Below are 12399 nucleotides of genomic sequence, written 5' to 3'. Positions count from 1 at the left end.
CCAGTACAAATGTCTTTCATATGTCCTTGTCTTTCATTATTATCTACATCATAACTGTAACAAGCATACCAATTTTATTGAAGGCTACATGCTTTACAATTGGTTTGAGAATATCTTGGTGCTTAGGCGTGCTTCATTTGGTCTTGTTCTCTGCTTAGTCCGGAGGGGTGATTTAGCAAACCAAAAACAATTGATAATGACTCTCCTAAAATCTCCGTGTTACAAAAACGAACTCGGCAAAACTCCACCTTGCATTTCGGGCTTAGTAACACAACACATCATCACAATTGATTGTCCTCGACATAGTAGGCATTATGGTAGAGACAACCAGGACCACCCCTTCCCACTGAAAGCCTCAAAAAATTCAACAATGAGCTTGTATCTAAAAAGTTATGCTCAAATTTAACAGTCGGATGGAATGTGTGCCTGGAATGTGGACAAGAACCAAATAACTCCAGCTCAGCTTTTTTTACATTAAAAAGATCGGTATGGTCATGTATTAGCGTCTGCAGAACTTCGACATTTATAAGCCTCTGCAGACTTATAAACAAAGACTGTTTGTACGGAAGTCTGAACAAGACATCAATTACAAGATTTTAAACAAGCACAATCAATGTTGCTAGCTTCAAGATTCTTATTTTCAATGAGACTCCCATCTTTCTCATGAAAATTGATCAAGTAAATCATGCTACAATTACTAGCCAGTAAAAGCAATTATTGCAAACACAATTACATGAAGACCAAGAATATAGGCCACGATCAAAGTGCGCAGCACTATGGCAGTGTGTAGCTGATTTCCTGCTGTTTGCCTGCTCCATACATCACTAACGCTTCCAATGCTACTAAGATTCTCTGAGATCCCCTTTGAAGCTCTTTGCCACAGTGCCAAGGCGGCAGATCGAGAATGTATCTTTGATTCTTTAGTCAAGGAAGCACTTGCAGAGCTGAACCTCCCAATCTTGTTCCTTTTCACATTAAGGTCTGCATTGCCCGAAAGAAGTTGCCGGCGGGCCTCATTGGCATGATTCAGTTGAACCTCAAGTGAATTTCGTTCATTTTCCAGTGCCTCAGCCTGTGCCTATTATTACACAAGACAAAGTCAAGAATCGTGTTAAACCTCAGCATATAAACATAAAAAGACAAAACAGGGCATGTAAAAAGTATGCACATTATCAGTATGAACACGATCAGTATATGGAAACCGAATATTGGCATTACATAAACTACAAAGAAAGTTGGACCAAATTTAAACAAAATATCAAACTGAACAATTGAATAAATCACAAGAAGGTTGCGAGGATAGACATTTAAACGGGTTCCATGCTTTTAACAGATACATGAGCTCGAAGTGTCTTACCAATCAAAAGGGCACAGAGAAGGGGGTAAGGGCTGGCAGTGAGTACCTGGTCAGATTTTCTAACAAAGCATGCTGGAATCACAATTGTCTCTAATACAAAAGGTTAAAGGTTGGAAAGGGTCCATGCAATGACTGATCATGCAATTGCAAGGTGTGTTGATGAGCACCAACATGCATCAAGCATTATCTTCATTAAAGAGGCACTATACATGGGGCGCCTCTCAGATAAAATTTCCAGAGCAGTCTCTCTTGTTTCCCTTGGTACATCCTGTTTCACGTATACCAAGCCATTGGCTGCCTTGTGCACACTCAAGAGTGGAGCATCTCGTATACACATGTGGACGGTAAGTTCTACTCTTGATTGCACTATAAAAATTATTTGTCTATGTGGATACTCCCAACTTGTCCTCACACTGCAACCAAGCCCAAGTCTTGAGGCTCCACTCGTAGCATAAGCTAGGACTCTTGAGGGCACAACTGCATCCTACTCCAGCTCAAGTTAAAACCTGATATTCATAGTTATTTATTCTTCTATTTCTGATTTTGTGCTCTTATGGCTGCAATTGTAGCTTGTTTCCTCTCCATTGAAGTCCTAGATCAGCAGTAACAGTGAACCAGCTGCAATCAGAGTAAAAGGTAAGCATGCTGCTGGACAATTTTCTCAGGACATAATGTTCAACAAATATCTTGATTCTAAGCACTCCTTTGCTGTGTAAGAGCAAGAGTGGATATGACTCAACTTAAAACGTGAACCATTTAATGCATTGATAATGGACATTAGTTCGTTGTCATGTGTGACAACTCCTGTTTTCTATCCTGTAACTCCATATCTTTGTTTAAGAAGTAGCGCCCACACCCCTTCAACTAGCATCTGCTTTACTAGAAATGGTTGAGAGGAATCTGCATAAAACTATATAGGCACTGTAATAAGAGCTCTTTTGGTACTATCTGAGCCCTTATAGATCATGCGAATGCACTATTTGAAGCAGGGCCATGAGTATAGCAGCCCTATTACATACCTTTTGGCAAATCTCATGCAGAATGTAGAGAGCCCCAAAAATCCCCTTGATTGTACTGTAGTCTTTGGAATAGAACAAGCTTTAACCCCCTACACCTTAAATAGATCAACAATAATGCCTTAAGGAGTGTTGATATGTCCTAGATACTTCATGGACCATAAGATCACATGCTTAAATGGATCAACAATAATGCCTTCAGGGAAGATATGCCTCCAATACTCCACATTGTTGACAACAAAATCACATTTTTTTGCTTTAGAAAATAGTTGATTAAGCCTGAAAACCTCAAAAAACACTTGTACATGAATTAAATGCCCTTAATTTGTCTTGCTATATATACTCCCACAAGTCAGGATAGAGAGGCGCTACAAATTTTCATTCATCGATTGTTGAAAAGTTGACTAAACATTAGTCAACCACATGGTATGACTTCGAATTTCTAGTGTCCCCTCTCTATCATAAAAGTAATGCCAAACTCATCTTCCACGTCGATCCTCATATGATGAAAATCTGATCTCAAGGCAATATTTTGGAACAAGCAATTGTTCATAGCTGAGCTTAACCATACGTCCCATCCCCTAGGATGAGATAGACTCCAGCACAAATAATCTACAAAACAGGGATAGACAAGTATCAACGAGGAAGGGAGAGAGCTAACCGACTCACCTCCTAAGTCATAGGCTCAATCTATCTAGCCACCCCCAAGCATGGGGATTAGAGCAAGCCAGACAGCTTCTCATAGAAACTTGTGTCCCATACCACAGGGCCTGGACCACACCCATGAGGGCAAAGTCATACAGGTGTCCCTTATAAGGGCACATAGGGCTTGCCACAATGTTAAGAGACAAGCGTTTCTGGATGTCTTCAAGGCAGTATAGATTCAGACCCCTGAAATAAACAAAATATATCATTCCACCCATCAGAGAAAACAAAAAGTCAAAGAGGAAGAACGAGCATGAGTCATAACTTCAGTATCTTCAACTTTTCTAAGCTTTAATCCTAGGCCTCCTTGCATTTCCTGAAAACCACCTTCGTACCTAATATATACCTATAGACTACCTTTTTCTCAGGGCTCATCGGGCTTGCCACAATGTTAAGAGAAACCTTGCTGGATGTTTTCAAGGCAGCTTAAATTAAACTAACATAGCTACAGACATGACAACATCAGTTGTAAACACAACATATATTTTGAGAAGCTAAATCTTAACCATATCAGGTCCCATTACGTGATTGTTTGTTTTCAAGAAATTCTTGTAATTTATGTAACCAGTTCAACATTGCTTCCATGACCACTGGAATATCTGATTCCAGTTGTTATCTGGCCCCTTGTAGACTCTAAAGAACGCGCAATGTTGGTTATGATGGACTACACTTCTTATGATATTTAACATACTTGTTTTGTGACCAGCTGCTCTGAAAGGCTTCTCAACCTGCGCTCCAATTCCTTTTCACGTTGAGCTGCAAATCAGACCTCACAAATGTTAAAGATCAGATGGATGAACCTGAGGGAAAATGATCCACCATAAGAAAATTCAACTATTGAACATACATCTTGTACCTGCAGAAGGCCATCTTGTGGAGTTCTGCAGCAGTGTTTCCCACTCCTTTTCAAGCGATATTAGCTTTTCTTCCCAAAATCTCTGGACATCCAAAACATTGCAAATTTCATAATAGCAATGTGATGCTATCAAGTACAAATCCTTTTAAAACTGATGGAAGAAGCTGGAAAGGACATATGTGACGACAAAGCTACCCACAAGCTCTGCCCTTGTTTGCTGCAGCTCCTCCCCTTCCATTAAGGCCTTATCCCCAGAAGACATAGTAAGTAGGTATTTTTCCTCCACTTCCTGTGCTGACGGGCTTGTATGCCCTTTTTCAGTAAGAAGAATTTGTAAATTGTCAAGTTCAGCCCTCAAGCTAATCTCCATTCTTTCCATCTCCTGCAGAGGCAGTCAGCATGAGCAAACATATATAATTATGCACATTCATATGCGTAGCATTTGTCCTTGTTCATGTCAACATGAGCTGTGAAGTTCATACGTTTTTCAAAAATATGTCTCTCACCTTACTACCCTAATAGAATATACTACTAGCCAACAAAAGGTCATTACCAATGTCAAAGTACGGCTAGCCATCTTTAGTTTTCGATTGGTGCCCTTGCAACTGGTTCTTTTTTAATACGGGCCAGGCTCTACACCATAAACCAGACCTTTCCAAGCCTGTCCTGATGTGCGTTTGCAGCCGAATGGAAGCCCATCACTCTTTTGGGAACTTTTTATAAGATTCTGGCGAAAGCAATCAATCTGTATTTGCAGCCCATTCTTTCAGATCTTATTCATGATATGCACACAAGCTTCGTGCATTGCAAAAACATTTTTGATAATATCTTCTCTCTTTGGGAGGTTTCACATTGGGCTATGTAGAGCAGCCAACGCTTTACTTTTCTAATCCAAGATTTTGAGAAAGCTTATGATAGAGAAGATTGCGGGTTTTGGGAGGGTATCCTTCTACGCTTTGGATTCTTAATATCAGAATTGGTTTGCATGCACTACGTATACAGGGCCTCTCTCACAACTTTGAAGTGACCAAACACTCACATACAATATAAACTGCAATACCATTTAGCCTTCATAAAAGATAAAAAAATATTGCGCCACCACGAGATGAACTCAAACAACATTTTATTATGAACAGGACTGATTGACACAGAGGGGACTCTTTTGTTCACGCCTAATTGTTTGGTGAAGTTCCATACATGCAGACCCTTTTTCGACTGAGCTTTCTCAATAATATCATTCAGATTCATGAATGTGTTTCTTCCCTTTTCTCTTAGTCACGAAGTGAGATGATAGAAGCATGCCTAAACAAAGATACAAAAAATGCTTTGAACAAACCTGCAGCCTAGCTTCCAACTGACTTTTCTCCTGTGCTTTCTCACGCACTTGTTGTTGCCCAAGTGTGATTGCTTTAGCATAAGCTGCATTTTCTGATAGCAGAGCTGCTTCTCTCATCTGTGCCTGCAACATTTAATGTTCAGCTATCACCAGATACATCCAAAGAATTGCCCATCTAGACCGAGGTTGTCACTAACGGAGCTTTATGTTTTGACAATAATTTTAAAAAGGAGTAAAATCGAACACCATGATATTTGATGGCACATCTCAAAGTTGTTATAAGGCAAGCATTAGTCATAATTTTATAAACACCACATACTGTTTTAACAGGGCTCTATGCTTCGAAATCAACCCTTTCAATGCCCCATTTAAGAAGGCTAATCTTACAACAGCATAGCTTTTGCTGGCAGATCTGAAGGATGACGGCCTTATATTTTAAGGACAACTTCAAAACGCAAAGTCCAACATGTTATCATCATAAACAGACCATAAATCAAAATAAGAAGGAAAGCAGACAGAAATCCAATAATATCTTTTCACGTTTCAGATTCTATGATCCATATTGGCGACTAGCTTAAACATTTTATTCTAGTTAAACAAGAATAATCCCTGGCATGCTTCTGAGACAGTCAGTATATGTCACCCTAACACATGTTTTGCAAAGAGCTTTCAGCTAGTATGCTCAATAATGGACCATAGCATACAAAGGCATTACTTATCCACACAAAAAGACTACTAGTCCACAAAAAAAGAGTGTACCAGATTTCAATGCCTAAAAAATAATACAAGAGTCCTAAATTCTCAACCTAGATATTCCCAGATCTCATTTTACACTGAGAAGTTATGCTTGCCGATTTCCTTGATGATCAAGTCATCCACTAAAGAGTAACAATGAAAAAATAACAATTATGCTTCAGCCCGCATATTGCCTTTCTAAGCTTGTCTTTTGTCTTGACACACAAAACCTTCGGCTCCCACCGTCTGCCTTCAAAAATATAGGCTTACAAAACATCTGTACTCTCCGCTCACGTTAACCCCAAATGAAAAGACCATCTTATGGCTATCATCTTTACTAGAAGTGCAAAGGTCTCCCCGAAGTTATGCCTGATCCGTGCACATACCCCTTTGTTATCAATCTTACTTTGACCTGGTCCGAATCATGTTATAGGTCACTCTATGACCAGCTGCAGAGCTGAAGGTTTTTTGTGACAAAAAGAGCCCAAAATTGAATTGGGGGATGGATATGTAGAGAGACTGGACCGTGCCAGCTTTAGATGAGCTTGGGAAGGTAAGAATGCCTCACCTCTTGACCATTAGAAGAACTCTTTATAAAAATACTAAGTATCCTACATGCTTTAATGATTTATTTTCTAGCAATGACATATTCTTATTCTGCTCAAAGGGTTTTATATTAACCACATAAACAAAAGTCTGCGCACTTGTAGATCCTTGAATCATCCCAAAATTCCTTCTTGCTCATTCCCTTACATTGAAATTTGCATGGTCTTAGGATTAGCATTAGGTGGGATCTTGCAGAAACTTATTGTAAAATCAAAAACGGTTCTTCCTCAATTCTCTTGCATTAAAATTTGCATGGTCTTACGATTGGCAAGTAGCCTGGCACATTAGGTGGACCCTTGCAGAAAATTATTGTGGCCTCACTTCATTATGGGTTTAGCCAGAGGTGATGTAATGAAGGTAGCATGCCTAGATTGGGTGTTGGGTTTCAGGGCAGTTGGGAGAGGGGCCAGTCCTCTTCTCAACCTTTTTCTATGCCACCCACCCACCGAGATGTTTATGGTAGGCAGACTCAGCAGGGATTGCATGCTTCGATAACACCTCCTGTTAATACATTCAGTCAGACTCAGCCTGCGTATCAGGGAGGTAATGCTTTCAGTCAGACGCACTTTATGCATCAGGGGAGTGGTTCTCCTAACCAGCATGATGCTGGAAGTGGGCAGCATGCAAACATGGATGATATGCTTTCAGATGCCTTACGTTCATATAGGGCTTTGCCTGAGGATGTTCGTAATGAGATGCCCTTTTCACAGTATGTGAGCTTCAAGCGTGAGTATGCTGGTAGTCACTATAGGAATAACGCAGCCAAAGATGTGAAAGATAAAATCTCTGTGCATAAGTTTAAGGGTGACACTCGCACTCCCAATGAGTTGGAGGAGTGGCTCACGAAGCTTGAAGATTATTTCCGCTTCTACCCTAAGAATGATGAGGAGAGGATCATTTTTGCTGGCATGCATTTACAGGATTATGCAAATACATGGTGGTGTTACATGCGAGAGTCACCTCAGAAGCCTACCACCTGGAAACAGTTCAAGGAGCTTATGGTCACGACCTTCGTCTCGGCCCTGATCCTTGAACAGGTCCTTGCTGAATTCTATGCACTGTCACAAACAGGTACGGTCCAGGAGTACTTGCAGCGTTTTTTGGAGACTTTCTTTGTTTGTACAGGATATTTCTAAGAAAGGGAAGTTGCTGCGTTTTATACAAGGCTTAGATCCCTCTCTAGCTGCTGATGTGAGAGCTCACAATCCTCTAACCATTGAGCGAGCAGCCCAGCTTGCTGAGGTGTTTGAGCCAAAATATGCTGGCAAGTACAAGCATGTGTCACATAGCTTCTATGGTACTGCTTATGATGCTGACAGGAAGACAAATTCTGCTGATTGGATTGATAAGAAACCAGCAGCTGCTTCCTTCCCCCGATATCCAACGGTTTCTGGAAGTAAGATGCCATATGCAAAGCCATACAGGCCCATGGATGCAAAGACAGGTGTCAAACCCAATGCTGGTTTTGGCAAATCAGAAGTTAAACAACATTCCAGAGCCATAATGGACAGTAGGAAGAAGGCAAATTTATGCTTTAGGTGTGGAGAGAAATGGACACCTGAGCACCGAGATGTGTGCAAAATGAAGAATGTCAGCTCAGCCAAACTCAGCATGATAATTGAATTATCTGATGATGATGAAGTGGCTGATGTAGCAGACCCCCATGATGTCTCTCATGAGGAATTGACAGGAGTTCATGATGCAGATGAGTCTCCTGACACAAATGCCACAAAGGGGACTGCTTTTCCTTTTGATCCGGGGGTGGGGCTATTGAGCAAACCACTCATGTGATGCATGAGATTGATATTCAACCTACATGTAGCAGGAAAGGCCGTAAGCCAACACTCTCTGTGTTGGAGCATCAACCTACAATGCCTTTTCCTGTCAGAGGTGATGCTAATGGTAATGTTCCTGTGGATGATGAACAGATTTATTGGGATGCCCAGTCTACACTGTATACCATCTCACTACATGCCTTGATGGGTGCCAAAAGTGCTGACACAATCAGGTTGAAGGGAATGATTAATGGCAGATCTGTCCATGTATTGGTAGACAGTGGTAGCACTCACAGTTTCATTAATTGTAGAACATTGCAAAGATTGGGATTAGTTGCTACAGAGATAGACCATGGTCTGAAAGTGGAGATCGCGAATGGACAGCACACGATCAGCAGACATTGTTGCCAGGATGCCAGGATCAAGTTTTCTGATCATTATGAGTTTGCAGGTGATCTTTTGGCATTGGATATGGACCCATAGATGCTGTCCTGGGTTGTGATTGGCTGAAATCCCTGGGGAAAATCAGTATAGATTTGAATGCTTTATCTCTTGAGTTTTGCCACAAGGGTAGAACTGTTACATTGCAGGGCATTGTGAATCAGAAATTGCAGGTCATTTCAGCAAGGCAGCTAGCTAGGGAGCTCAAGAACGAAAGTGCCATTTATGCATTGAATGTCTCTGTACCTCAGGAGGGTGGTATTCCCCATGTGGATAATTGTGAAATGCAGAAATTGCTCTTAGAATTTAGGGATGTGTTTGCTGATATGCCATCTCAGTTGCCCCCAAAAAGAGATGTTGATCATGCCATAGTCTTGGAACATGGTAGTAAACCAATAAACAAGGCCCCGTACCGACTCTCTAAGGTTGAACGGGAAGAAGTGGCAACACAGGTGCGAGATTTGCTTGAGAAAAACTTCATTGCTCATAGCACCTCGCCATTTGCATCTCCAGTACTCCTGGTGAAAAAGAAGGATGGCTTTTTTCGTATGTGCATTGATTACAGAGAATTGAATAAGACCACCATTAAGAACAGGTTTCCTATTCCCAGGATTGATGACCTGCTGGATGAAATCAAGGGTGCTCAGTATTTCACGAAGATTGATTTGAGGTCAGGTTACCATCAGATTTGGATGAAAGAGGGTGATGAGCATAAGACTGCCTTTCGTACAGAAAGAGGATTATATGAGTTCAAGGTGATGCCTTTTGGTTTGACTAATGCACCAGCCACCTTCCAGGCACTCATGAACAAGATCTTACACCACCTTCTTTTCAAATGTGTGCTGGTATTTTTCGATGACATTCTCATTTATAGTAAGGATGCACAGGAACACATTGACCATGTCCGACAAGTGCTAGAAATCTTGAGGATGCATCAGCTTTATGCCAAGGCCAGCAAGTGCACATTTATGGCAGAGGAGGTTGAATATCTTGGTCATGTTGTAAGCAGGCACGCAATCAGGGTAGACCCAGCTAAGGTGAAATGCATTAAGGAGTGGCCGCAACCACAAAATACCACGCAGCTCAGAGGTTTCTTGGGTCTTGCTTCTTTTTACAGGAGATTCATTGGGCACTTCGCCAAAAGGGCTGCCCCTCTCACTGATTTGCTGAAAAAGGATGCCTTCCAATGGTCAGAAGCAGCACAACTCAGCTTTGATAACCTCAAGGATGCCCTTAGCAATGCACCTGTATTGGTGTGCCCTGATTTCTCACGGTCTTTCATTATTGAGACGGATGCCAGTGGCAAAGGTTTAGGGGCTGTCCTAAAACAAGAGCATGGTGTGATTGCTTTTGAGAGCAGGAAGTTTAATGCCAGAGAAATGAGTTATCATGTTTATGATCAAGAGATGCTGGCAATCTTGCATGCTTTTGCAAAATGGCACCACTACCTGTACGGTAGCAAGATTAAGGTCAAAACGGATCACAGGACACTCAAGTACTTCTTAACGCAGCCTAATTTATCCATGAAGCAGAAGAGATGGCTGGCTGCAGTTCAGTCCTATGATTTTGACATTGAATACAGAAAGGGGAAAGAGAATGTGGTTGCTGATGCCTTGTCCAGGATGTGGTCATGCAAACTGTCTGCCATTTCCACGCTTCATCAGAAGTGGATACTTGGGATTCAGGAGGAATACATGCAAAATTCTGATGCAGCTCCTATTTTTGTGGAGTTACAGAGTCCGTCCAGCCAAGGACATGTGCGATTTCAGCTCCGCAACGGACTGTTATGGTGCAGGGACAGAATTTATCTTGTGCCAGACTCCAAGTACAGGTTGATGGTATTACAGGAAATGCACTCATCCCCTATGTCAGGGCATACGGGTATCACAAAAACATATGAAAAAGTCAAGGAGAGCTTTATTTGGGATGGTTTGTGGCGAGATATGGTTAAGTTTGTCAGTGAATGTTTGCCCTGCCAACAAAATAAAGTGGACAGCCGGTTACCCGCAGGCCTTCTGCAACCGCTACCCATTCCTGAAGGCAAATGGACTCACATTGCCATGGACTTCATTACAGGCTTGCCTTCTACAGATAAGGGTTGGGATAGCATATTTGTGGTGGTTGACAGGATGACTAAGCAGGCCCATTTCATACCGACTAGGACTCGGTACTCCGCTTCACAGGTTGCCTGGCAATTCATTGAGGATGTGTTCAAGCACCATGGTTTTCCTCAGGAGATTGTCAGTGACAGGGATGCTAAATTTATGGGTCACTTTTGGCAGGAGTTATTCACTGCAGTTGGTACTTCCCTTACGCCTAGTACTGCTTATCATCCACAGACGGATGGACAATCAGAGAGGGTGAACAAGTGGTTGGAGGAGTATCTAAGGCATTACTATCATGACACGCAGAAGTCTTGGGACAAATGGTTAGCATTGGCTGAATTTTGCTACAACAGCACCAAACACCTCTCTATTGGCATGAGTCCATTCGAGGCTATGTATGGATGCAAAGTGGGAATGCCTTCCAGGGTTGCAGACTTGGCTGTGAAAAATCAGCAAGCAAGGAATGATTTGGAGAGTATGCATGCCCTTCTGCAGTTGGCTAAGAGGAATATGCAGGATGCCCAAGCCAAGCAGAAGAAGTATGCGGAGGAACAAAGGAGGTACTTATCTTTCGAAGAAGGGGATTATGTGCATTTACGTCTCCATAAGAATCGATATTCCTCGCTGAAAGGTAATACCAACACAAAGCTTGCCCACAGGTATTATGGCCCCTACAAAATCATCCGCAAAGTTGGGCAGGTAGCATATCAGTTGGAACTACCCAGTACCTCCAAGATCCATAATGTTTTCCATGTATCCTTGCTGAAACCACATGTCGGACAGCATGTCTAGGTTCTTCCTGAGTTGCCTCCTATGGATGAAGAGGGCCACATAATCTATGTGCCGGAGCAAATCAAGGGCTTCAGAGATCATGTACTCAGGAACAAAGCCTACACAGAATACCTCATCAAATGGAAAGGTTTAACGGAAGATGAGAATTCTTGGCAACCTGAGAGCATTGTGCAGGACTACCCCTATCTCCTACAGAGCTGATCAGTTTCTGTTGTATCCTTCTCATCCAGGGCAGCCTCTTGGAAATTTTGAGGGCAAAATTCTTTGGGAAGGGATGGCTGTAATGAAGGTGGGAAAAAGATGGATTTTAAGGGGGAAATAGATGGGAGAATAGTAGGGGAAATGTGGGAACTGTGGGGGACTATATAAGTCAACCCAAAAGGATTGTAAGGTACTTTTTGATGTGACATCTAATCCTATCTACTCTCCCTCCTCCTTCTTGCTACCTGCTGCCTACGCTCACACTCTCTCTCTCTCCCTCTCTCTATCTCTCTATTCCCTCATTCTTCTCTCTCTTCCTCTCTCCTTCCCCTTCTTCTCCCTTCCTTCTGCTATTCTCTCCCCATCTCCAAATCTGCCCCTTCCCCCTTCACTACAAGTGACAGGTCCTATATAGCCAAAAGCGGTTCCCTAAGAGCATGAAGATACGCAGGTTCTATGTGGACCCCAATGCCT

General features: G+C 42.1%; 1 protein-coding gene across 4 annotated transcripts in view; it reads right to left on the bottom strand.

Annotated features, from left to right (window-relative positions):
- Nucleotides 1–386: 386 nt before the first annotated feature.
- LOC147888266 (golgin family A protein) overlaps nt 387–12399 on the bottom strand; it is a 41340-nt gene continuing 29327 nt past the window's right edge. Inside the window, exons 2-6 of one of the 4 annotated variants that reach the window (XM_087393856.1) lie at nt 5271–5393; nt 4134–4316; nt 3926–4016; nt 3770–3834; nt 387–1078 (exon numbers count right to left, since the gene is read on the bottom strand). In XM_087393856.1, coding sequence (XP_087249982.1) covers nt 698–1078; nt 3770–3834; nt 3926–4016; nt 4134–4316; nt 5271–5393 — 843 coding nt within the window. In that variant the 3' untranslated portion in view covers nt 387–697. The remainder of the gene's footprint in view (nt 1079–3769; nt 3835–3925; nt 4017–4133; nt 4317–5270; nt 5394–12399) is intronic. The other 3 variants (XM_087393857.1, XM_087393859.1, XM_087393860.1) reach the window with 3 other exon arrangements.

The sequence above is a fragment of the Dipteris shenzhenensis genome, chromosome 22 (assembly GCF_047967505.1).
Source record: "Dipteris shenzhenensis isolate YYH24624 ecotype China chromosome 22, Dip_SZ_1.0, whole genome shotgun sequence".
Lineage (NCBI taxonomy): Eukaryota > Viridiplantae > Streptophyta > Polypodiopsida > Gleicheniales > Dipteridaceae > Dipteris > Dipteris shenzhenensis.
Note: the sequence above shows the minus strand (reverse complement) of the source record. Positions and strands in the feature narration are given on the sequence as shown.